General features: G+C 49.7%; 1 protein-coding gene across 2 annotated transcripts; it reads left to right on the forward strand.

Annotated features, from left to right (window-relative positions):
- ASB1 (ankyrin repeat and SOCS box containing 1) lies at positions 1-24,495 on the forward strand. 2 transcript variants are annotated; one of them, XM_059884895.1, is made up of 5 exons: positions 1-446; positions 4,561-4,707; positions 6,358-6,660; positions 17,312-17,697; positions 18,883-24,495. In XM_059884895.1, the coding sequence occupies exons 1-5, from the start codon at positions 16-18 to the stop codon at positions 19,008-19,010; spliced, it is 1,395 nt and encodes a 464-aa protein (XP_059740878.1). In that variant the 5' UTR covers positions 1-15; the 3' UTR covers positions 19,011-24,495. The 2 variants fall into 2 exon arrangements, with proteins under 2 accessions (XP_059740878.1, NP_001193202.1); NM_001206273.1 differs by having other exon boundaries at positions 407-446; positions 4,566-4,707; positions 18,883-19,121.
- Positions 24,496-24,839: the final 344 nt, after the last annotated feature.

A 24,839-nucleotide genomic window follows, 5' to 3' on the forward strand; every position in this document is an offset into this window, starting at 1 on the left:
CTAACCCGAGTACTTATGATATGCAAATTAGGCCCCGCCCCCAGGCGGGATATTTTCCCAGACTCCTCCGCTCCTCCTGTGGACAAACACAGCCTTGGCGGTGCCCGACGGGGCGCGCCTCCGACAGCCCGCCCCGCCCCCCGCCCCACCCCCACTCCCCAGAGCTCGTCCGCGGCAGCCCGCGCCCGTTGGGCCTCACGTCGCGAGCGTAGCGGGAGCGCGAGGCCCCAAAAGCCCTTGAGGGAGGCGCGCGCCCGCCGGAAGCCGCGTCCTCGGCACGGCCACTGCCCGCGGCGCCGGAAGCGGTCGCGCGCGCTGTGGCTCCGGAAGTGGTTCCGGCCGGCGGGGTCTCTGAAGCGGGCCGCGCGGGGGGAGGCGGCTGCGGACGGGCTGGAGGCCGAAGCCCATGGCGGAGGGCGGCGGGCGGGCCGGGCCGGCGCCCGCAGGTAACGTGCGCGCGCGGCCGCCGGGCGGCGGGGGCGGCGGGGGCGGCGGGGCCGAGGCAGTCGCGCCCAAGCCGCGTCGGCTCGTGACCGGCAGGGCCTCACGGAGCCGCCGGGGTCGGTCAGCGCGGCTCTCCGGGGCCCGGGTGCTCGGCTTCCTCTCCTGTGGAGCTTGCGTGGTCACTGTCAGCCCGCTGGCCTGGGGGGTTGGAGGCGACACCCCCCGCCCCCAACCGTCAAGAGAGGACGTAGGTCATTCTCCAGTTCTGAGCGCACCAGAGGTGTGGAAAGCCGCAGGGGTCAGCCCTTATTTCTGTTGCCCCCACTCCAGCCCTAGCACGGGCAAGGGACCGCGATAACGCCACCTCCAGCGAGCTGTCAGTGACACAGCAGGTCCGCTGCAGGGGCCCTGGCCCCCCGCCGGGGAGGCAGCCCTGACAGACTTGAGCGGGCTAGAAAGGCTCCCGCCCACTGCCCAGAATAGCTACGGGACTGGGGGGTCACCACCTTGAAATCTTCTGCTGTGCAGGTGTGAATCTGCAGGGGGAGTGCATTTGCTCGCGGTCGGGAGCGGCTTCCTCTCAATCTGTGGGCTGGGGTGGGTGGGTGGCGGTTCCCCTCCATGCCTGTTTGAGTTTGCCCTGGGTACTAGGTGCTTCTGTGTGCTGCGGACGGTACACGCACGTCCAATGAGATACCCCTCCACAGAGTTCGTTAGGTAGTAATAAACTAAGAATTGTTTTACTCTTACTCCTAAATGTGCCAGAATTTAAGATATAATGTTGATTTGGAGACAGGTGCAAGTAGTGCTTTTCATCCTTCCCTCCATTCATTCATCCAATGAACAGTTGATTGAGGAACTGATACCCCAGTGAACAAAAACACAAACAAAGCCCCTTCCATCCCAGGCTTTGGTTGGTATCGACTAGCCCCAGGTACAGCCAGACCTTAGGGTCCTGGACATCATTTCCTGTGAGAGTGAGGGAAGGACTGAGAGGAGTCCAGTAGGATGAGGAGGGTTGCCAGCTGCTTCCCGGTGTGGAGGGTGGTCTGGGGGAAGGAAGGCAGACTGACTCTGCCCTGCACACAGGCACCCTAATATCCAGGCGGTGCTGTTTTAGCGTTTACTGTGTTGCTGGCCTGGGAGTAGAGGGGTCAAGGTTGATGCTTAAGTGGTGTATGGTCGTTGGAGAAGCTGATCAGAAAAATGCAAACAAAGTTACCTTGAATCTGGAGCTCGTGGGTGGTAGGTTGGAAGAGGCCAACAAGGGCAGGCTTGGAGGAGAACTTCGCAAAAGTGTGTCAGTTTCCTTACACCTTCTGAATCTTATTCCTGCTTTGAACTTTTCCACTCTGTGGGTAACTCAGTGGAGAATAACTTCTGGAGGAGGATTGGCCTGGGGGCCCACGGGCTTCTCGATGCCTTGATCTGCTGAGGCCTGGTCGTGGCAGGTGCTTGAGTGACCCTCCCTGCTCTGCTCAATGACCTGGGGCCTTTGTGTCTAACCTCTGCTAATGAACTGTCAAATCCTGGAGTGTACTATGGCCCAGTCCTGTACACAGTAGGTAGGCAAAACATCTGATTTGGATATGAAAAGCAGCTTCAGGATTGGAGAGCCCACCTGTGGCAGGGTCACAGGCTAGGCCGCCTGGCACTGTGGGGACTTGGTGAAGCAGTCTGAGTTCATGCTCTTTCCTTCTGCCTCCTGTCTATGTAATTAAGTTTATAGAACTCTTAATTATCTGGAGATGTTTAAGCTTCCACGTTGAGGTGAGGAGCTCAATCACAGTTGCCCTTTGACAACCCAGAGGGTTACCAGAGCTCCGCCACAGTCAGAAATCCTTCTTTGACTTTACAGCTGACCCTCCATATTTGAGGTTCCGCATCCAAGGATCAGCCAGCCGTGGACTGTGTAGTGTAGTGTGTTTTTAGTGAAAAAAATCTGTGTGCGAATGGACCCACGTAGTTCAGACCATGCTATTCAAGGGTCAGCTGTAGGTATGTCATTGTACAAAATTTGTTGACTACAGTTCACCGTTGGGACAACTTGGGGATCCTCTGCATGTGAGGTTCCCGGACATCTGGGGATTCCACCAGGCACCAACCACAGTGCAGTGTTGTGGTATTTACTGCTGAAAATACCCACGTATAAGTGGACCCCTGCAGATCAAACATGCATTGTTGAAGAGTGAATAGTATTTGGGGTCTAGTCCATTCAGGATGTGATAGCAGAGTAGACTGGATGGCTTATAAACAACAGAAATTTATTTTTCACAGCTCTGGTGGCTGGTAAGTCCAGGACCAAGGTACTGGCATATTTCGTGTCCAGTGAGGGCTTCCTGGTTCATAGATGGCCATCTTCTTGCCGTGTCCTCACGTGGCAGAGGGCCATGGAACTCTCCAGGGTCTCTTTTATAAAGGTGCTAATCCTATTCATGACAGCTTCGCCCTCATGACCTAATTAACCACTAAGGTCCTACCTACCTCTTAATAATCACCTGGGTGTTAGGACTCCTAGCATATCATTTGGCAGAACATTTTGGGAGACACGAGCATTCCATTTATAGCAACTACTCTTCCCATTCCTCACTTGACTTTGATGCCCCTTTCTGACTTCCCTGGTGGCTCAGACGGTAAAGCGTCTGTCTACAATGTGGGAGACCCGGGTTCGATCCCTGGGTTGGGAAGATCCCTTGGAGAAGGAAATGGCAATCCACTCCAGTACTATTGCCTGGAAAATCCCATGGACAGAGGAGCCTAGTAGGCTACAGTCCATGGAGTTGCAAAGGGTCGGACACGACTGAGCGACTTCACTCACTCTGACATATTATGTTATTTACGTTAAGCTCTTTTCTGGGCAATTGATTGTTTTATTTATCTTTTGATTCTAATGAGAGAATTTCTACTGTCTAGTAGGGTAGATGTCTTCTCATACATACTGAATAAGCTGAAAGTGTTTCTTATTTTTATTTCCAAATAAACCTTTAGAATATTTTGGTCATATCTCATGTAAAGGCCCCAGAGAGATTTGTTAAATCCCTTAATTTATTTGGTATCATTTAAAATTTCCCTAGCTCTGACTCTCATCCCGTACACTGTGTGGTTTGTACCATCCATTCCAGCCTTTATTGTTTCTCAGTTTTATAGTCTTCATTATATAGGTCTGGCTTTCTATTTATATCATTGTATTTTAAACTTTTTTCCTTTTTACTGAGGTGCAGCTTATATTCAGTAAAGTGCACCCATCTGAGGTACCAAAATGTGTGTCACTCACGGGGACTCCTGTGTGGCGAGGCTGTTGCCTAGATCAGCATGGCAGAGTCATTCGTGTTATAAGGAGCAGTATTTTTTTTGGTACTGAATTTTGCTAAATTCAAGCATCTATTTGTAACGGAGGGGAGGATTATATGTTTTTTCCCCCAATACTGACATTTTTGGAATAAATCAGAGTAATTTTATGTTGACTTATTTTTTATTTTTTGGCCACACTGAGGCATGTGGGATCTTAGTTCCCTGACTAGGGGTGGAACCCAGGCCCCCTTCGGTGGGAGTTTGGAGTCTTAAGCACTGGACCACCAGGGAAGTCCTGTGATGACTTTTTTTGATGTATATTTCAAATTTTGCTTTGCTAATATATTATTTAGGATCTTCTCTGTTCTTAAGTAGGTTTGGATTTTGATGCCTCACCCCGCCAAAAGTTTTAAACGTTATATTCTTGCCTGGTTTGATGTTGGGCACATGCTAGCTTTATTCAAGGAGATTTTCTACGTCTCTCTGGCTCTGGAAGTTTCTGGAGGCAGGGGAATAATGTACTATTGTTGAAAGTTGGAGAGCACTCTCTCGGTGGGAAGGGCTGCCCTGGTGGCTCAGGCAGTAAAGAAACCGCCTGCAGTGCTGAGACGTGGGTTCGATCCCTGGGTCGGAAAAATCCCCTGGAGAAGGGAATGGCAACCCACTCCAGTACTTTTGCCTGGCGCGTTCTATGGACAGAGGGGCCTGGTGGGCTACAGTCCATGGGGTCGCCAAGAGTGGGACACGACTGAAGGATTAACCCTGTCCTTGGTGGGCGGCGCCCCTGCTGGGCCTCCCAGAGCTGACAGGCGCCCCTCTCTTCAGTGCAGGTCCTAATCTGAAGGAGTGGCTGAGGGAGCAGTTCTGTGACCACCCGCTGGAGCACTGCGAGGACACGAGGCTGCACGACGCTGCCTACGTGGGGGACCTGCAGACCCTGCGGAGCCTGCTGCAGGAAGAGAGCTACCGGAGGTGAGTGCTGCTGAGGTGCTGCCCGGAGCCCGGGAGCCCCTGATACTTTCCAACTCCAGAGGGCGGGGAGCGAGGGGACTGAGGGAAGCACCATCAGGCTTGTGGGCGGTAGCCAGAGAGGCAGGGCGTGGAGACCTGAGTTCAGGTCCAGCTCCGTCAGTGACCGTCTGGTGCTGTCCGGGTGTCAGCTTCCCTGAGGTTACCCCTGATGCCAGCCTCGTTATCTCTTCAGCAGCGGCCCTGCTCCTTTGCGAGCCTCATCTGGTTTTTACCCTAAGTCGGGTACAAAAAGTCTCCTCCTTGAAGTGTTGCATCGGGTCCCCCGTGTGTCCAGCCTTCCTGATGGACCGCACCTGGCAGGACCCCTGACGTGCTCTGCCCTGGCTTTTCAGGCCCTCAGGCGTCGGCCTGCAGGGCGCAGGGCTCAGCCTCTGGCCCGCTGTCTCGTCACCCAGGGAGATCTGGATGCCTACCTTCTGGCTCCTTTTGTCGATAGCGCCCTGCCTGTTGCCTTGCCACCTCCCGTGACCAGTGCAAGCCCTTCCTTGATCAGTAGCATCAGAGTCTTGCTATCACGTCTCCCTCCTTGAGACACCCGGGGGAGCACAGAGACTCTGCTGGCTGTCTATGTGTCTGAGATTGGAGTCTCAGATAGGTTTGAAACTCATCTGCAGCTGGAAACTCCAGGCTTTTTCTGTGTGTCTGTTTCCCCTTTGGGCCTGGGCTGGCAGTGAGTTGATGGGAGAAATGCCTGCATATTGATCCTGAAATTTGTACCCTCTTTTTTGTGGACAGTTCGCAAGAGAAGGATTTCTAGCAATACAGAAATAGGTTTTCTCCTTCCCTTCTAATGTCTTAGCATCATTTCATTAGAACAGATATTTTATTAAAAATAGTCTCAAATGTCCAGAAAGGCTCATCATACAGAGCGAATAGATGGACCGCACATGAGTATCTGATATCAATGACTCACGTCAGAAGGAAGCATTAAGCTTTTGTGGTGCTGCAGGTGTGACAATAGGACAAAGGCGAGTGAAGCTAGGTGTTAGGCCAGGCAGTTTCATGCTGCGTTTTCAAGTACTGTCTTTGTTTCTTCTAATACTTGGGATCCACAAATCTCCAGTGTTTGATGGTATTTTTCTGTTGGGATATATTTCTTTGGTGATGAGTGCTTGGAGCATTCCTTGGCCTCCTTGGCCAGTGGAAGCGAGTTCACAGCTGAAGGAGGAGCCCTGGCCCGCTGCGTGTTTCTGGGTCACTGCTTCGGTGATCTGGATCCTTGGGCTTTGTTCAGAGCCGGGAGCGTGAGGTGACGTGCGCCTCGGCTGGTGACGTGGTGGGTCTGTGTACTGCACGGCCGTGGCGTTCCTTGACGGGGCTCTCGGTCTGAGTGCCACTTTCCGTGCGGGCTGAGCCTGGCCGGTGTCCCTCTGCTGTGGTGCTCTTGGTGCCGGTGCTGTCTAGCTGTGCCTCAGGTTTCCTGGTCTGTGGGCCGGGGCTCCTGCGGCAGGCGTGGGCCTGGCAGGGGGAGTGTGTGAAAGCGTCTTCTGCAGCCGAGCCCCTGGAGGCGTTCTTAACTCGAGGGCTGCCCCCTGCTCCCGGCCGGCGTGTCCTGCGCCTCCCAGCCTGGCTCCCTGTGCTCTCTCTCAGCCGCATCAACGAGAAGTCCGTGTGGTGCTGCGGCTGGCTCCCCTGCACGCCCCTGCGCATCGCCGCCACCGCGGGCCACGGGAACTGCGTGGACTTCCTGATCCGCAAGGGGGCCGAGGTGGACCTGGTGGACGTGAAGGGACAGACGGCCCTGTACGTGGCTGTGGTGAACGGGCACCTGGAGAGCGCCCAGATCCTCCTGGAGGCCGGCGCCGACCCCAACGGAAGCCGGCACCACCGCAGCACGCCTGTCTACCACGCCTCGCGCGTGGGCCGGGCGGACATCCTGAAGGCCCTCATCAGGTCAGTGCTTGGGTTGCGCCCCACCGCCTCAGCAGCCACTGAGGGGCCCGTGTCTGCAGCCACCTTCTAATTCCTTATTTTCTCCCCATCTCAAAGTAGGCTTGTGACAGGATTTGTCCGTTTTGTCTTTTTAAAGAGTTGCTTCTTAGCTTTATCAGTTCTCTTATTTTCTTACTGGTTAATTTCTATTTTTGTCTATCTTTTTCCCTCTTTTCCTTGATTTTCCTTTACTTTTTCTCTAACTTTTTGAGTTGCATGCTTATTCATTGTTTTCTTGATTAACAATGTAAACTTTTAAGGTTATTAACTTACTTTTGCCTAGAGCTTTGTTTTTGCTAAACTTTTAAAATAGGCATAAGTGAAGTTGATTTTCTCTTTGTTTTTATAGGTTTTGAGGCTCTTAACAGTTTAATAAAAACCTCTGTGAACTTTTAATTTTATTGTATTGTGCCCAGATAATACAGACCATATAATGTCCATGTTGATTCTTTTTTTAAAAAATTATTTTTTAAAATCAGGTTGCTTTGTTGTGGATCCTTGTAACAAAGTACAAATCACAGGTGGTGTAGTTTCATAGGACAAGGTGGTAACTTCAGTTAATACTATTCACACTCCCTTTCTCTGTTTTTTACATTTTTAACCGTTGGATCTGCCCCAGATTCAGAGAAGTCTGTTAGTATCTAATTACTGTTGTGATTTGTCAGTTTCCCCTTGTATTTCTCATAATTTTGCTTACTGTATGTTGATGCTAATTGGGCTCATAAAAATTCTTGCCTGTGGATTATGCCCTGTATGAGAGCAAGAGGAAACCATTGGTTTCCTTGAGGGTTCATTTAGGTAACATTCTGTCACTTGTAGTTTGAATCTTAGTGGCTTAAGTAACTCTTTGTGTCTTTGTGTGCTCACTGTTACTATTTGACTGTCTGGGATTCTTTGTTTCTGAATACAATTAACATTATGGCTGTAGCTGATTTTAGGTTTGTTTCTATTATCTTTCTGTCTTAACTATACAATGTCTGTGTTCCATGATTTGTGTTTTCTTTGCTTTCCTTTCTGTTGTTTTAGACGGTTTATGGTCTTACTTTAATTGCACTAATGATTGTCATTTAATCAGTTTGATTGAGATTGCATCTTCAGTCCTGTGCTCCAGTGAGTTATTTCTACCACTGATGCTTTCTCTCCCCTCCCTTGCTCTGGAGGCAGTTTGTTCTGTGGTTGGACTGAGTGGAGTTTATTTAGCCGGTTGTCTGTGTCAGGAAGGACTGCAGAGGACTACAGCATTGTTACAGGCCACAGTGGGCGGTTCTGAGGGCATCTGACCCAGTGCAGACATGGTTTTTAAATTAGGTGTTGAAAATATATTTATTATATCAGAAGGTTTTATGTATCACATGGCTCTGGAATTGGCTTTTGGAAAGATAAATGAGGGTGACATGGTTGTTAGGTTAGAGGGATAAAGGAATGCAATGCTTCCCCCCCCCTTCTTTTTAAGGATTTCTAGCCCAAGAATCTAAGGCATTTCAGTACCATATCTTTGCATCTTGGAGAATGTAAGTCATTAATTTGGAAATGGATCCAGTAGGGTCAATCCAGGGCTTCCCTGGTAGCTCAGCTGGTGAAGAATCTGCCTGCAATTCAGGAGACCCCAGTTTGATTCCTGGGTCGGGAACATCCGCTGGAGAAGGGATAGGCTACCCACCCCAGTATTCTTGGGCTTCCTTTGTGGCTCAGCTGGGAGAGAATCTGCCTGCAATGCGGGAGACCTGGGTTCGATCCCTCGTTTGGGAAGATCCCCTGGAGAAGGGAAAGGCTACCCACTCCAGTATTCTGGCCTGGAGAATTCTGTGGACTGTATAGTCCATGGGGTTGCAAAGAGTCGGACATGACTGAATGACTTTCACTTTCAGTGATAAAGAACCCGCCTGCCAATGCAGGAGATGTGAGTTTGATCCCTGGGTCAGGTAGATCTCCTGGAGGAGGAAATGGCATCCCCCTCCATTATTCCTGCCTGGGAAATCCCATGGGCAGAGGAGCCTGGCAGGCTGCATACAGGCCGCAAAGAGTCAGACACAACTGATGACTGAGCACAGGCAGAGGATCAGTCCATGAAATTTCGTCCTGGTTCCAAACATCCCGCTGGGCACTTAAGTCAGTTCATGATGCACTGCTGCTTTGAACTAGCCGCAGGCTTGACTCTGAGATACATGTCCAGATGCCTTTCTTGATACAGCGTCACTCAGACATTCTGTTTCCCGCTGGAGCGCAGGATGTCACTTGTGCGGTGAGGTACCAAGAGCATATACTATTGTAAAGTTTCCTATGTTCTAAACGACCCGATAATTGACTTCTGAAGAATGGAGTTAAGTTACTGAACAAATAACACAACCTACATGTAGTCCAAACTCAACTCCTGCCTTCCCTGTGTCCCTGTCCCTCACGGGCAGGGCACTCTCTGTCACTATTGTGGTCTGATGTCCCTCTGCAAGTAGCCTCCGTTTTGTTACTTTTCATTGCCCTTGGTGTTTTGTTTTATAAAGGTAAGGAGTGGTATTTCTGTGTGTGCAAAAGTTATGTTGATTTATGCAGTTGTTCCATGGTTCCTGGCCAGCGATATTAAAAGCAGTACGGGAATTTTGGAAAATACTCAGGATTAAAATTAACTGGCTCCCAGCCAGTACGTTTTTATGAGCGGATGAAGGCTGTCTTTCCCACAGCTCAGCTAATACCAGATTGTCGTGTTGCCCAAAATGACAAACATTCTGGAAAACATCTTCCTAAGAATAAGGAGGAAACAGATTTCAGTGCTTGAAATCTGGGTCTCTTAATTGGTTGTATGAAATGAAATAGCAGTTTCTGCCTGGTTTGGTTTGTGTGTCAGAAGGTTGTTCCTAGGACAGTTTGTAGAACAGGTGACACGTGCATCTGTAGTGGCTGATGGTGCTCCATGGCGTCAGAGGGGAAGCGGGGTGTCCTTTGAGCCCCTGGGTCCGCGTGCCACCGTTGTCTTCCTCAGCTCCGTGCTGCTGAGACACCACGGTGTCTGTTCTGGGGAAGAGACGGGTGATGAGACAGGATTGCCAGCTGTGAGTGTTGGCCTGCGTGTTTACCAAGCCCTGACAACGCTGCTCTTCTCTCCACCCTGGACCCCTGAACGGTGGACCCCATCGTCATCCCTCTTGCCCTCGTATGAGACAGACTCTGCCGACAGCGTCCTTGAGGCGTCTGGGGGCTGGGAGGGCGGTGGGGGGCCGTGCGCAGTGCTGCCTTCCAGTGTTAGCTCCAGGGCAGGGCGGACTCGCTCAGAAGCCAGGCTCTGTTCTCGGTGCATCTGATCAAGCTGTGCGTGGTTTCATTGGTCCCAGTACCGCTGATGTTCCCTTTCGCTCTTTGACCAGGGTGGTGTCTGCCAGCTTTCTATGTTGTGAAGCTCCTCTTTTTCCCTCTGTGATTAATAAATATTTTCGTGGATAGGTACTTTGCAACCATGTATATATCTTATTCCTCATCAAATTTTTAATCCATTTATGTATGTTCGACTCATGGTTTCTTGTGGAGTTAGAGTTATTCTGGGCTCATACGTACTTTGCCTGATTCAGCCCTGGGCTTTGTCATTTCTCCAAGGAGAATGATGTTGAAAAGCCAAGATCTGGACACTGGGAGTGCTTATTGCTTGTCGGGTGTTGCTGTTTGCAGGCGCTCTTACTGGACACGTTTCCATCTACATTCCTGTGTCTATTATACACCGGTGGTTAAAGAGTACAGCCCGAGGTCTTAGTACAGTTCAGCACCTGGACAGCTGTGAAGGTTAGTTCAGGGCTGGGGAGAGTGCTCCCACCTCTGGGACTGCTCTGAGCTGCCCCGTGTCATCCTGCTCTTCTCCCTTTCCAAATGTATGATTTCGACATTGAAAGACCTGGTTCCCCTTACTTTTTTTTCTTTCCTTCTCTGGCCGCACATCATGGCATCCCCAACCAGGGATTGAACCTGCACCCCCTGCAGTGGAAGCAGTCTTAACCACTGGGCCGCCATGGAAGCCCCTCTCCTTACCTCTGATGTGCTTCTTATTCCTCGGTGTAACCAGCTTCCTGTGCTCCTGCCCCTCCCACGCGGGGCTCCTCACCTCCCTCAGCAGGCAGCATCCTTAGCGGGCACCGTCCTGACGAGGCCTGGACTGCGGCACTCTGAGCCAGGCCACCCTCCCTGCTGTGGTCAGTGGCGTCTGCTTAGAGTGAAATGACCAGCAGGTCGTTTGCGCTCAGCCTGGGGAACTTTACACGCCTGATAGAAAGCCCTGTGTTTGGGTGTCTCTGAGCGCAGTGACAAGGGCAGGTGCCTCGAGGGCATCCTGAAGGCTCTGTTCGAGAATGAGGCTTCCAGGTCAGGTGGCTCCTGTATCTGCCGGTGTTGCGTTCATCCTCACATCCAGGCTGCCTATGAGAGTCGGGAGGGGGGTTCCTGGACAGCTGTAAAGGTTAGTTCAGGGCTGGGAGAGTGCTCCCCGCTCTGGGGCTGCTCGAAGCTGTAGGCCTTGCAGGCGAATCTGGTGCTCAGAACAGTCTGGCTGCTCTCGATGTTCCGTGGGCCTGAAAGAAGAGCCAGCTTGGTGGGCAGGACGGACAGACACCAGCTGGACCCACAGTGGGTTAAGGTGTTTGCTTTCAGTTTTAGGGATTGCTGTTTACTTTTTTACATTGTGGATTTACATGGTTCCAAAGTCAAATCTGTAAACAAAGCGTATTGAAAGAAGTCTAGCTTCTGTCCTCACCTGCTTCATCCCTGCCCTGTGGAGAACCATTGAAGAAGTTTTGTGGTTTATCCTTGGACACTGAACACTAAGCAGACACGCCTGCATGTCGAGGTGTGTGTCGTATGCATGTTTGCCGTGGAGCCTTCTTCGCAGGGTGGACGGCAGTGTACTGCCTGCTCCTCGTCCTGCATTCCGCACTCGCCAGTGGCCTGGAGACTGTTCCAGAGCAGCACCTGCCCTGCCCCTTTTCCCTTGTCGGATGGGCCACCTTGGGTTGGCCACCGATCACTCAGTCCCTCCTGATGAACCTGTGGTTGTCACCTGCCTCCGGCTGCTGTGGGTGCTGTTTTAATGAACTGCCTGTGTATACGGCTGTTCGGAGTTTTGCAGATTTTACAGATTTCCCTCTGCAGGGATTGCTCCATTTTGTATGACCCCAGAAGTGGATAAGACTTCCTTTTTCTTTAAAGCCTGGTCAGTAAGCTTTTGGATCTTCTGCAGTCCAATAGGCAAGAAGTGCTGTCTCTGAGTAGTTCTACTTTGCGTTTCTGTTATGAGCGAGGCTAACCATCCTTTCCTGTGTCTCTGGCTCATGTGCCTGTAGGGCTGTTGATCTCCTTTCAGAACATCTTTTTAGAGTAAGGATGTTAACTGTTCGTTACCTTTTATCCAATTTTTCACTTACTGTTGCTGTTTTTTTGGCATGAAAAAGGTTTTCTTTAATTTTCATATTAAAAAACTTTGTTTTTATATCTTATCCTGTTTGATCTTCCAAATGAACTTTATAATCGACTCATTTAGCTTCAGGGATGTTAATTTTATGTATTTATATTTATAATCAACCTATTTAGGTTTAGGAAGAGTATTTTCATTTATATTAATATGCTTAGTGAAATCTTAATGGTGTTGGGTGTTCTTATCCAAGACTTGGTATGTCTTTCTTGCTTGTGTCTGCTTTTGTGACTTTCAAAAAAAGTTTTTTTTCTAATTATAAAATACAGTTTTCCTCATGCACACTTTGGACGTTTACTGTTAAGTTTATGCTTAGCTGTCTCACTTTAATGTTTATTTTGCCATTAGAAATGAAGTATTTGTCACTTTATCTTGTGACTTGTGTTTGTTTGTATATGTAAAGGCTATTGGTGTAAAACCTGCTACTTCATTGCTTCTTAATTGTGTTTTCATTAATTATCTAGGGCTTTCCAGACATAGTCATGTCCTCTGTAAACAGGAAAAATTACCTCTTCTTTTCCAGTTTTAATCAGCTAATTGCTTTCTCTGTCTAATTGCACTAATACTTTAAAAGAAAAACACGCCTTTAGAAATAGTGGCCAGAAAGTGGGATGGTGTGTCTTGCTCCTGGCTGAGCTGCTGCTCATGTTTGCCCGTTAGGTGAGATGCTGACTTCTGGGATGAAGAAATATTTTTCATCATGTTAAGGAAATATTCTTCATGTTCTATTTTATCAAGTGTTTTTGAACATGTCTAAGTGTTGAATCTCTAAAGCCTTTTGATGAAAGTGAAAGTGGAGAGTGAAAAAGTTGGCTTAAAGCTCAACATTCAGAAAACGAAGATCATGGCATCTGGTCCCATCACTTCACGGGAAATAGATGGGGAAACAGTGGAAACAGTGTCAGACTTTATTTTTTTGGGCTCCAAAATCACTGCAGATGGTGACTGCCGCCATGAAATTAAAAGACGCTTAGTCCTTGGAAGGAAAGTTATGACCAACCTAGATAGCATATTGAAAAGCAGAGACATTACTTTGCCAACAAAGGTCCATCTAGTCAAGGCTATGGTTTTTCCATTGATGAACAGGGAGGCCTGGCGTGCTGCAGTCCATGGGGTTTCAAAGGTCGGACACGACTGAGTGAGTGAACTGAACTGAAGTGTTGAATTTTGTCATATGCCTCTTTTGCGTTTGAGAGAGAATTGTGGCTTTTTCCGTTCAGTTCAGTCTCTCAGTTGTGTCCGACCTTTGAAACCCCATGGACTGCAGCACGCCACGCCTCCCTGTTCATCACCAGCTCCTGGACTTTACTCAAACTCATGTCCACTGAGTCGGTGATGCCATCCAGCCATCTCATCCTCGGTCATCCCCTTCTCCTCCCGCCTTCAGTCTTTCTCAGCATCAGGGTCTTTTCCAATGAGTCAGTTGTTCGCATCAGATGGCCGAAGTATTGTAGTTTCAGCTTCAGCGTCAGTCCTTTCAATGAATATTCAGGACTGATCTCCTTTAGGATGGACTGATTGGATCTCCTTGCAGTCCAAGGGACTCTCAAGAGTTTTCTCCAACACTACAGTTCAAAAGCATCAATTCTTCGGCGCTCAGCTTTCTTTATAGTCCAACTCTCACATCCATACATGACCACTGGAAAAATTATATCCTTGACAAGACAGACCTTTGTTTGCAAAGTAATGTCTCTGCTTTTTAATATGCTATCTAGGTTGGTCATAACTTTCCTTCCAAGGAGTAAGCATCTTTTAATTTCATGGCTGCAGTCACTACCTGCAGTGGTTTTTGGAGCCCCAAAAAACAAAGTCTGCCACTGTTTCCCCACCTGTTTGCCATGAAGTGATGGGACCAAATGCCATGATCTTAGTTTTCTGAATGTTGAGCTTTAAGCCAACTTTTTCACTCTCCTCTTTCACTTTCATCAAGAGGCTTTTTAGTTCTTCTTTGCTTTCTGCCATAAGGGTGGTGTCATCTGCATATCTGAGGTGATTGATATTTCTCCTGGCAATCTTGATTTCAGCTTGTGCTTCTTCCAGCCCAGTGTTTCTCATGATGTACTCTGCATATAAGTTAATAAGCAGGGTAACTATACAGCCTTGACATACTCCTTCCCCTATTTGGAACCAGTCTGTTGTTCCATGTCCAGTTCTAACTGTTGCTTCCTGACCTGCATACAGATTTCTCAAGAGGCAGGTCAGGTGGTCTGGTATTCCCATCTCTTGAAGAATTTTCCACAGTTTATTGTGATCTACACAGTCAAAATCACTGCAGTTGGTGATTGCGGCCATGAAATTAAAGGACGCTTACTCCTTGGAAGGAAAGTTATGACCAACCTAGACAGCATATTAAAAAGCAGAGACATTACTTTGCTAACAAAGGTCCATCTAATCAAGGCTATGGTTTTTCCAGTGGTCATGTATGGATGTGAGAGTTGGACTATAAAGAAAGCTGAGCACCGAAGAATTGATGCTTTTGAACTGTGGTGTTGGAGAAAACTCTTGAGAGTCCCTTGGACAGCAAGGAGATCCAACCAGTCCATCCTAAAGGAGATCAGTCCTGAATATTCATTGAAAGGACTGATGCTGAAGCTGAAACTCCAATACTTTGGCCACCTGATGCGAAGAGCTGACTCATTTGAAAAGACCCTGATGCTGGGAAAGATTGAGGGCAGGAGGAAAAGAGGATGAGATGGTTGGATGGCATCACCGACTCGATGGACATGGGTTTGGGTGAACTCTGGGAGTTAGTGATGGACAGGGAGGCCTGGCATGCTGCAGTCCATGGGGTTGCAGAGAGTCGGACACGACTGAGTGACTGAACTGAACTGAACACAGTCAAAGGCTTTGGCATAGTCAATAAGGCAGAAATGGATGTTTTTCTGGAACTCTCTTGCTTTTTCAATGATCCAGAGGATGTTGGCAGTTTGATCTCTGGTTCCTCTGCCTTTTCTAAATCCAGCTTGAACATCTGGAAGTTCACAGTTCATGTATTGTTGAAGCCTGGCTTGGAGAATTTTGAGCATTACTTTACTAGCGTGTGAGATGAGTGCAATTGTGTAATAGTTTGAGCATTCTTCGGCATTGCCTTTCTTTGGTATTGGAATGAAAACTGACCTTTTTCAGTTCTGTGGCCACTGCTAAGTTTTCCAAATTTGCTGGCATATTGAGTGCAGCACTTTCACAGCATCATCTTTTAAGATTTGAAATAGCTCAACTAGAATTCCATCACCTCCATGTCCACTAGCTTTGTTCATAGTGACGCTTCCTAAGGCCCACTTGGCTTCACATTCTAAGATGTCTGGCTCTAGGTGAGTGATCACAGCATCGTGATTATCTGGGTCATGAAGATCTTTTTTGTATAGTTCTTCTGTGTATTCTTTCCATCTTTTCTTAGTATCTTCTGCTTCTATTAGGTCTATACCATTTCTGTCCTTTATTGAGCCCATCTTTGCATGAAATGTTCCCTTGGTATGTCTAATTTTCTTGAAGAGATCTCTAGTCTTTTCCCATTCTCTTGTTTTCCTCTATTTGCACTGATCACTGAGGAAGGCTTTCTTCTCTCTCCTTGCTGTTCTTTGGAACTCTGCATTCACATGGATATATCTTTCCTTTTCTTCTTTGCTTTTCACTTCTCTTCTTTTCACAGCTATTTGTAAGGCCTCCTCAGATGGCCATTTTGATTTTTTGCATTTCTTTTTCTTGGGGATGATCTTGCTCCCTGTCTGTTGTACAGTGTCATGAACTGCCATCTGTAGTTCATCAGGCACTCTGTCTATCAGATCTAGTCCCTGAAATCTATTTGTCACTTCCACTGTATAATCGTAAGGAATTTGATTTAGGTCATACCTGAATGATCTAGTGGTTTTCCGTACTTTCTTCAATTTAAGTCTGAATTTGGCAATAAGGAGTTCATGATCTGAGCCACAGTCAGCTCCCGTTCTTGTTTTTGCTGACTGTATAGAGCTTCTCCATCTTTGGCCGCAAAGAATATAACCAATCTGATTTCGGTATTGACCATCTGGTGATGTCCATGTGTAGAGTTTTCTCTTGTGTTGTTGGAAGAGGGTGTTTGCTATGACCAGTGTGTTCTCTTGGCAAAACTCTGTTAGCCTTTGCCCTGCTTCATTTTGTACTCCAAGATCAAATTTGCCTGTTACTCCAGGTGTTTCTTGACTTCCTGCTTTTGCTCCAGTCCCCTATAATGAAAAGGACATCTTTTTTGGGTGTTCTAGAAGGTTTTGTAGGTCTTCATAGAACCATTCAACTTCAGCTTCTTCATCGTTACTGGTTGGGGCATAGACTTGGATTACCGTGATATTGAATGGTTTGCCTTGGAAACGAACAGAGATCATTCTGTCGTTTCTGAGATTGCATCCAAGTACTGCATATTCTGACTCTTTTGTTGACCATGATGGCTACTCCATTTCTTCTAAGGGATTCTTGCCCACAGCAGTAGATATAATGGTCATCTGAGTTAAATTCACCCACTCCAGTTCATTTTAGTTTGCTGATTCCTAAAATGTCGACGTTCATTCTTGCCATCTCCTGTTGACCACTTCTAATTTGCCTTGATTCATGGACCTGACAGTCCAGGTTCCTGTGCAGTATTGCTCTTTACAGCACTGGACCTTGCTTCCATCACCAGTCACATCCTCAGCTTTTCCCCTTAGTTCTGTGAATATGATGGATTATGTTAATAGAGTTTCTAATATAGGAACCACCCTTGAAATAACCCCCATGAGGTCATCATGTGTTGCTTTCTTAATGTTTTGGAGTACCTTTGCTGACGTTTTATTGGAGGTTGTAAGTTGATGCTCATAAGTGCAGGTCACTGGTAATTTTTCTTTATGGTGTGACCTTTGTTTGGTTTGGGGTTTATTCTGTTGTTAATTGCATAAGATGAATTTGGGGATTTTCCTTCTTTATCTTTGCTTGAAATAGTTAAAATAGCCATAGGATTGTTGGGTCTTCACAGGTTTGAAAGAATTCCCTTATGAGCTTTCTTGTGTGAGAAGATCCCAAGGTTCTGAACTCCCGTGGTGCCTGCTGGGAGTCATGGGTCCACTGCGAGCAGGGGACGCTCCGGTGCTTGGGGCGTCGGGCCGCCCCGCAGGCGCTGTCGGGATCTGCTGACCATGCTGGCCTGACTGTCCGTGTGTCTCCCTGCAGGTATGGGGCGGACGTCGATGTCAACCACCACCTGACTCCTGACGCCCAGCCCCCTTTCTCGCGGCGGCTCACCTCCTTGGTGGTCTGCCCGCTGTACATCAGCGCCGCCTACCACAACCTGCAGTGCTTCAAGCTGTTGCTGCAGGCGGGGGCGAACCCGGACTTCAACTGCAACGGCCCTGTCAACACGCAGGGCTTCTACAGGGGCTCGCCCGGCTGTGTCATGGACGCCGTCCTGCGTCACGGCTGCGAGGCAGCCTTCGTCAGCCTGCTGGTGGAGTTCGGAGCCAACCTGAACCTGGTCAAGTGGGAGTCCTTGGGCCCAGAGTCGAGAGGCAGGAGGAAGGTGGACCCTGAGGCGCTGCAGGTCTTTAAAGAAGCCAGAAGTAAGTGGCTTTAATTCAGCTCTGCCTGGCAGTCTCTTTAAATCGGTTGAATGAACCAAGTTGCAGCAATGAAAATAAAATTTCCTAATTAGCACTTGGTCAGAACCTTCAGTTAGGATTAGGAATTTTTAGAACGGTCTTCCAGATTAGTTTCTTTTTAAATTCCTGGACACCAGGGGTTAATAACAAGGAATCTATAAAAATAAACGTTCTCAGAGTTCCTGGGTTTATGTTCTCTTTACTCCTTTGCTCTACTTTGTGATCTGAAATTCTTTTGCGTTTATGGCTTTTAAGTGTTTGCTTTACAATAGGTTTCAAGCTCTTCCTCCTCTGGGGCCCTCACTCCCCCTTCTTCAATTCCACTCAAATACCATCATTCTGGATTGTGAACTAAGCCTCATTTTTGCTAGAATTAAGTCTGAGGTTTGCTTATTTATGAAGAAGGCTTTGCCACGGAATTAAGTTGATGGACAGGGAGTTTGGGGTTGATCCATGGCTTGGTCTCGTTATCATTCTCCGGGACTCAGGAGTTGACCCTCGGTGCTCCCTCTGACCTGCCCATACCTGGCCTCTTTCCCGCCTGGGTCTTGAGAGCATCTGAGTGACCACCTTTCCCCAGTCCCTTACCTCTTGAGAACATCTCTGTGTTGTGTTCTTGTTACTGGTTTCCCCTAAACCGATCATTAAAACTTGCTCCTGTTGAGAGTTGGTTACTGGTCAGCTGGAGCCACACTATTAGTTAGGCTGCCTGTGTTCGTGCCTGTTTCACGAGGCAGAGACACAATGAGGCTTTTTTTCACCCACAGTAAAATTATCAGCCTACCCTCCTCTGTTGTTTGGTCTGTTCCCCTCAAACCCCTTTGGAGCTTCTGGGGTAGACCAAGAGCAGAGGCTGACAGGGCAAGGATCAGGGCTCGTAGTGGTCAGCTCTAGTTTCTATGCCTAGGGAACTCAGCAGAGGTGAGCAGGTGCTTGGATAGTGAAGACTCTGCTCCTTGTGCAGATGAAGGAGCAGGTAACAGGCCTTTGTCACCAGAGCCGGCTTGCCTCTGAAATTGGGATGCTGGCAGCAAGCATTGGTGTGTCCTGCCTGCCGTCCCCACCAGCCTCTGGTCTGAGGTGATAGGGGAGAAACTGGATTAACCCCCCCTTCCTCTGTCTCTCCTTTCCTCCCACCCGTTCCAGGTGTCCCCAGGTCCCTGCTGAATCTGTGCCGCGTGGCTGTGAGAAGAGCGCTCGGCAAATACCGCCTTCATCTGATCCCCTCGCTGCCTCTGCCAGACCCCATAAAAAAGTTTCTGCTTTACGAGTAGAATTCCGGAGTGCCATTGATTGCAGTGAAGAGGCGGCGGTGACCTGCAGTGCAAGTTGACACCGACTCTCGCCCCGTGACCACGTCCTGTGCTGCCGAGTCCCACCCGGCTGCAGGTGAAGCAGGACTGGCTTTGTTCCCCTGGACTGTGCTCTATCTCAGGTGTTTGGGCATCGGACAGTTTTGGGGTCAGTATCAGTATCAGCCGGGAGGCTCCTACACAACTTTATTTTGTGCTTCCTCAGTCTGTTTGTAAATTAATGCAGTGGGCCTTGAAATGTGAGCAAGTTGGGGCTGAGGCTGGAGGCCTGCTGATATCCTGAGTAGAGAGGACTGGCATCTTCCAGACTGCTTCTGGGTTCACTTCTCAACTTGATGGCTTGATTGCAGTCAAATGAAAAAGGGAGTTTTGGTAAAAAGTAGAGTACAGAGACACAGTTCGTGAACTTGAGAGTTTGTGTTCCCAGCTCCTGGGTTGAACATGTGATGTTTACACACACACGCACACACACATGCACACGCTTTCCTTGCCACCTCAGTGTTCTCTCCATGTGGTGGGGGCGTCGTGTCAATTGGCTTCATTCAAGGATGGTTTCCTGGCCACTTGGGTTGGCTTTACTGTCTCAAGGTTAGTACCTACAGTGTTCACAGTCTCTTTAGGTAATGCTCAGAGCTCGACACCTAGCCCCATGCCCAGCTGTGCCTAGCATCATGCCAACAGGTCTCACGAGTTCTCTGCCATTTCACTCTCGGAGCTTCCAGAAGTCCACTGATTTCAGGAGGCCCACTGCCTCCATTCGGACCAAGGACCGTCCAGCAGCATCCACTGCCAGTTCTAACAAGTCCACGCACGCACTGTGAAGTGGAAACTTGACTCGTCTTCTGGGTGGTTCAGAGCTTTCAGTTCCATGGTGTCCTGTGGACAGAACATCTGGTGTTTGGCTGATTGTGCTTCAGTTGTTTGGACCTGATGTCTCGGTAGTTGCTCCTAGAACTGAACAGGGGGATAGCAGTGAGGTTAGAGGTTTCCTGTGGCCTGCTGGGGGCTGGGGGAGGGAGAGGACTGAGCTGGGTTATCACCTGACAGCTCGGCTGTGGTCAGGGCTGCGTGGCCAGATGTGTGTCATGCCGGCACAGGTGGGCCAGTGGCTGCCTCTTTGAAGTATCCAGGTGCCACTGTTTGCAGGGAAATCACATCTGGTTGTTGAGGCCTCAGAACCATTGTGTGGATCCATGGAAAGTGTTTAGAAATGGACAGATTTCACATCTGTGTTTAGATTTTCTGTAAGAGTTGAACAAATGATATGGGTTTATTTAATTATCAGCATTGTTGTGTGTCTTCACTGACTAGACTACCAGCGTCTGGTCATGGTCTTCGTGATTGAGGATGGAGTTCTGAGTCTGTCTCCTGGCGTGGGTGGACATGTGTTGGAAGCCAGGCAGGCCCATGTGCACACGAATGAGGTCTTAGGGGAGAGAAATCTTCGGTGATTCAGAGGGGAAGATGCAGCCACTGGAGTTCGTTGCAAGCTGAGGCCGCGGCCTCGGAGGCTCAAAAGTGGGCTGTAGGCTGCCGCTCTTGGCTGCAAACCTGCTGGGTGGGTTGCATTCAGAGCTCGGGGTCCCACCTGCAGCAGGAGAGGCATCCTGAGAGAGGAGGGGCCGTGGGCAGGTGGCAGATGGCATATTTGCCACCAGATCCGAGCACTGCTGAGATTTGGTCTGGGAGAGTGATAGTGTGCCGGTGGCCCTCTCGGGCAGTGGCTTCCATCGCAGCTGTTGGGGGAGGGCTCTCCCTCCTATAGGGAAGGGTTGTAGGATAGCTGGAGCCGCTGGAGAGGGGCGGAGCCACAGGAGGGGGTGGAGCTGCCAGCGAGGGGGCGGAACCACTGGAGGGAGGGTCCCTGGCAAGGCAGCACATCCCCTTCTCAGTCTGGCTAGAGGAGTCTCAGGAGCAGCTCGCTCACCTCACTTTGCACTCCTGCAGCTGCCCTTTGGCCTGGATTCCCTTCCTGGGGCCTGTGCTGCAGGCTCGCAGGACCCTGTGTGCCCTGCACTGCTGGGCATTGTCTGCAGGGGTTTGTTAGGGACAGAGCCTCCCTGGGGTGGGAGGTGACTGTTCACAGACCTGGAAAGCAGCATCGGGGGCGCTGCCAGGCAGGAGAGGCAGGGGCCCCCGGCTGGCCTGGCACGGTGGCTGTCTGGCTGCTGTGCAGGGTGATGTGAGTGCAGGACTTGTTTCTGGGGGATGGAACCATTTTTCTGGGGTCTCTCTAGAGGACTGGACTGAGTTGATCCTCACTGTTGGGCCTGGCCCAGACCTGGCCAGGGAGGGACTGGGACTCGGGAGGGGTTGAGCCAGGGAGTGGGGGCCCCCGCACCGTGCGCCCCAGAGCGTGGTGGGCTCAGAGCTAGTCATCCTTTATAGAGGCAGGACCCAGCCTTTAGATAATTTTTTCAGACCCCCAGCAACTGAGGTTCAGCCTCTAGCTTGAAATTCCATATGTGCCACACACGACTCTGAAAACAGCATAGCTATATACTTAGGGCCATTTCTTCTTGTTTTGAGCCTCACGTTACTAAAGCTCCCTTTTTCTGTTGTTGGCAGGGATAGGTAGGGTACAGACTAGGAAGGAGTCTCTCTCTCCACAGAGCACTTTATAAAAGCCCAGTCTCCAAACCCCGGGGTGCCCACTGCCATGTAGCCAGGAAACGTGGACATGGGTGATGAGGTTGTGGCCCAGAGCACTGTGCCCATGGGGCGGGGCACGACAAACCGATGGGCAGGAGCTGGGGCCCCCAGCCTGTCTCAGGAGTGTGCTCACTTGCTAGGGCGCCTGAGGGCCGTTCGGCTGAAGGAATCCTGTGCTCGGGGCCTTGGCTGCAGTGGACGAGTGGGGCTGAACCTAGGGAGGTGGGGCAGCGCTGAGACCTCGGAGAGGGTTCCGCTTTGGTGTCCTGGTGGGAGTTCCGAATGTATTTCCAAAACCTATCAATGTCATATGTATCCGTGCCTTTTCATGTTATTTTTGGTATTTATGTATTTATTTATTTATGCCCTGCCTTGTTCCAGGAAAGGGTTCAAGGTCGTCATGCTTGGTTTTGATGTTCTCTTTTGACGTTTGATAAGTTTTAGTCAACATGTGCTTGTTAAACAGGACGTTTTAAAAAGAAAGGACAATTTCTTTTCAACACAGTTTGCTCATGTTGAATATGTTTCTGTTATCAGGCCTACGTGCCATCATTTTCCCCCTTTCTTCATGGAGCAGTGTAAGAGAGGAGCCTGCAGGCAAGGTTGGACCCAGCCAGGGAAAGTCCGCCTTGGAGAAGAAGGCTCCTCTGTGCTGAGCTGCCTCCTGCCTGGTCCTGAGCAGGCCCGGCTACGGGCCGGCCATGCTTTTCCTGTGGGGCTCTTGTGAGGACACACGGGAGAATGTCTGTGAAAGCACTGGGCACTTGAGCCGTCCTGGTGACGTGTCAGCGCTGTCTCTGTGCATGTGGTCCCTCTTCTCAGCGGATGTGCCTTTGAGGTGATGACGACCTGTGGCCTTGCTGGTCGGCTGGGCTTTGTGCCCGGGGGACAGTGAGAGTCACGGTGACCGTGACACAGGCCTCCTGCACAGGTCAGAAGGGCAAGGATGCGCGTGAAATCACATGGGAAGTCAAGTTTACTCCATTTAGAGGGTTGTCTTTTAGTCTGAGATTATGTTCTTCCTAATTTGGGTGATAAAATGTCCTTTTATGTAATGAAGGTGATAATAGAGGGCAACGTTGTTGGTTTTTTTTAATGCACCTGGTTGCAGAATAAAATGTTGGCTGCCCTTCATCAGATCCCAGAACTTCTTTTTAAGTTGGCCAGGCTCTGAGAACCAGCGTTGGGACCCACAGTCTGTCTATAGCCTGTGTTCACGACTGAGGAGTTCCTCCTGGAGTCTCCAGCGGCCTGTCCGTAGCTGAAGGAGAGCCCATGGTTCCGCTGCCTGGTAGTCCGGGGACAGGCCCTGTGATCACCGGGAGGGTCAGGAGCGCGTGCTTGTGTCTGTGAAGACAGCGCCATCCCTGTGGTGGTGGGCCGCTGGCCACCCTGAAGGACCCTCCCAGGAAGCGAGCATGGCTCCTCAGTGCGGCTGCTGCTCGCCCTGGGCACCTGAGGCACCCCGAGGCTTGGCGCTGGTGGTGGGTGGGCCTTCTGGTTCCGGGGCTCAGGCTCTTCCCCTGCCCTTGGGGCCGCCTGCCAGGCACTCAGCGGCTGGGCCTGAGGGGCCTGGGTGCCCCGCCAGCTCGGCTTTCCCTCCTGGAAGTGTCTCATTCAGCCACCTGACATCTCTCCCTGGCTCACTTAGGCCTCACTCTCCTTCTCACGCTCCCCGCCCTCCAACCTGACTCCTTTGATGTGGAATAGAATGACTGAAATGCACACATGAGTGGTCAGTGGGATCCTGTCCTCGGAGAGTTCCACAGGAGGGACATGCAGGTTCTGAAGTGCAGTGGTCTGTGGAACATACGCCGTAAATGGTAGGGAGACGGTTGGATGCGGACGTGAGTGAGGGTGGAGGTGGCTTCTGTTGCCTTAACTCATAGTTGCTCAGTGTCTGGAGGGCATGAGGATCCTTTCTTTTTTACATTGCTTGGATCTCAGACCTCTACCGTGTGATGTGTGCGTGTACATGTGTCCAGGTCCGTGTGGTGTCTGAGCGTGGCTGTCCCGTGTGTTAGCACCTCAGTTTGCTGCTGTGGTTTAGCCGGCAGCACCCCTGCGCCTCCCTGCAGTGTTTGCCCAGCCCCCGTGATTTCTGTCTGGTGTTGGGCACGTGCGGTGTGACATGCCCTGGAGCCCACATGCTGCTGGAGCGCTGGCATCAGCCCTGGGTCCTCCCTTTCTCTTTGATAGTGACCGCGCTTGTCTGCAGCAGCTGGGACCATGGCTGTTGCTGCACTTGGGCCTGGTTAGGAGCTTTCAGAAATGGGATGGGCATCTTTGGTAGGTTACTGTAACTGTAATGAATGCTTTACTCCCCGTTGACTCCCCCCAAATGCCTTAATTCTGTGTACTGTTTATCTCATTGGAGAGAAGAATTGATCACGTGGCATCTTTGTATATGCACTTTAGGTAGAGGAGTGGCTCTCCGGAGAGTTTCTCATCATTTACAGATGCAGAGAGGGGCATCTGTAAATGGGAGTCTACCCGGCTTCTCTTCACTGCTCCAGGGGGCCCCAGTGCTCCAGGGAGGCACTCATAGTGCTGCATAGGTTTAAACTGGGATGAGCCTGTTTCACTTAGTGGGTTTTAGTCTGAAGAGAAAGTGCCCCTAAAATGTCTGAAACACATGACTCTCCATTGTGGTGACACTGTCCCTACAGCGCTCTCTTGGGTGGGGAGGTGGTGGGGACTGTGTCATATGTGACTTATTTTGACAGTGGGAGGGTGAGTTGTGAAGCTTTGGGAATGAATGAACTAAATAAAGCATTTATTCATTTCTCCATGACTCCATGGCATGTCTCTGTATTTGCTATTAATATTTCAGATATTTCCTTCGTTCCTCACACCAGTCCCCAGGCCCATCTGTAGATGTACACCTCTCCTGCTCTGCTGAAAAACGGCCTCACTTTCTGTCTCAAAAACCAGCTGCCCATGTGGCAGGGATTGCTGGTTCTCCTTCACTATCCATTGTCTGCGTCTATGATAATAGAATCCACGGTTATAACTGGAGACTTGAATGCTCTGAATAAAGTCTTCACTTTCCAGACTTCTTATAACTAGATGTGGCTGTTTATCATAGTTTCTTCCTGAAATCCCATTAAAATTACAAGGAATTTTAATTTTTTAAAA

This window comes from Bos taurus, chromosome 3, assembly GCF_002263795.3.
Source record: "Bos taurus isolate L1 Dominette 01449 registration number 42190680 breed Hereford chromosome 3, ARS-UCD2.0, whole genome shotgun sequence".
NCBI lineage: Eukaryota > Metazoa > Chordata > Mammalia > Artiodactyla > Bovidae > Bos > Bos taurus.

Coding starts and splice junctions, on each gene's coding strand:
- ASB1 (XM_059884895.1), top strand. CDS start 16: ATGATATGCAAATTAGGCCCCGCCCCCAGGCGGGATATTTTCCCAGAC. Junction 447..4,560: donor GGCCGGGCCGGCGCCCGCAG/GTAACGTGCGCG, acceptor CCCTCTCTTCAG/TGCAGGTCCTAATCTGAAGG. Junction 6,661..17,311: donor ATCCTGAAGGCCCTCATCAG/GTCAGTGCTTGG, acceptor GTCTCCCTGCAG/GTATGGGGCGGACGTCGATG.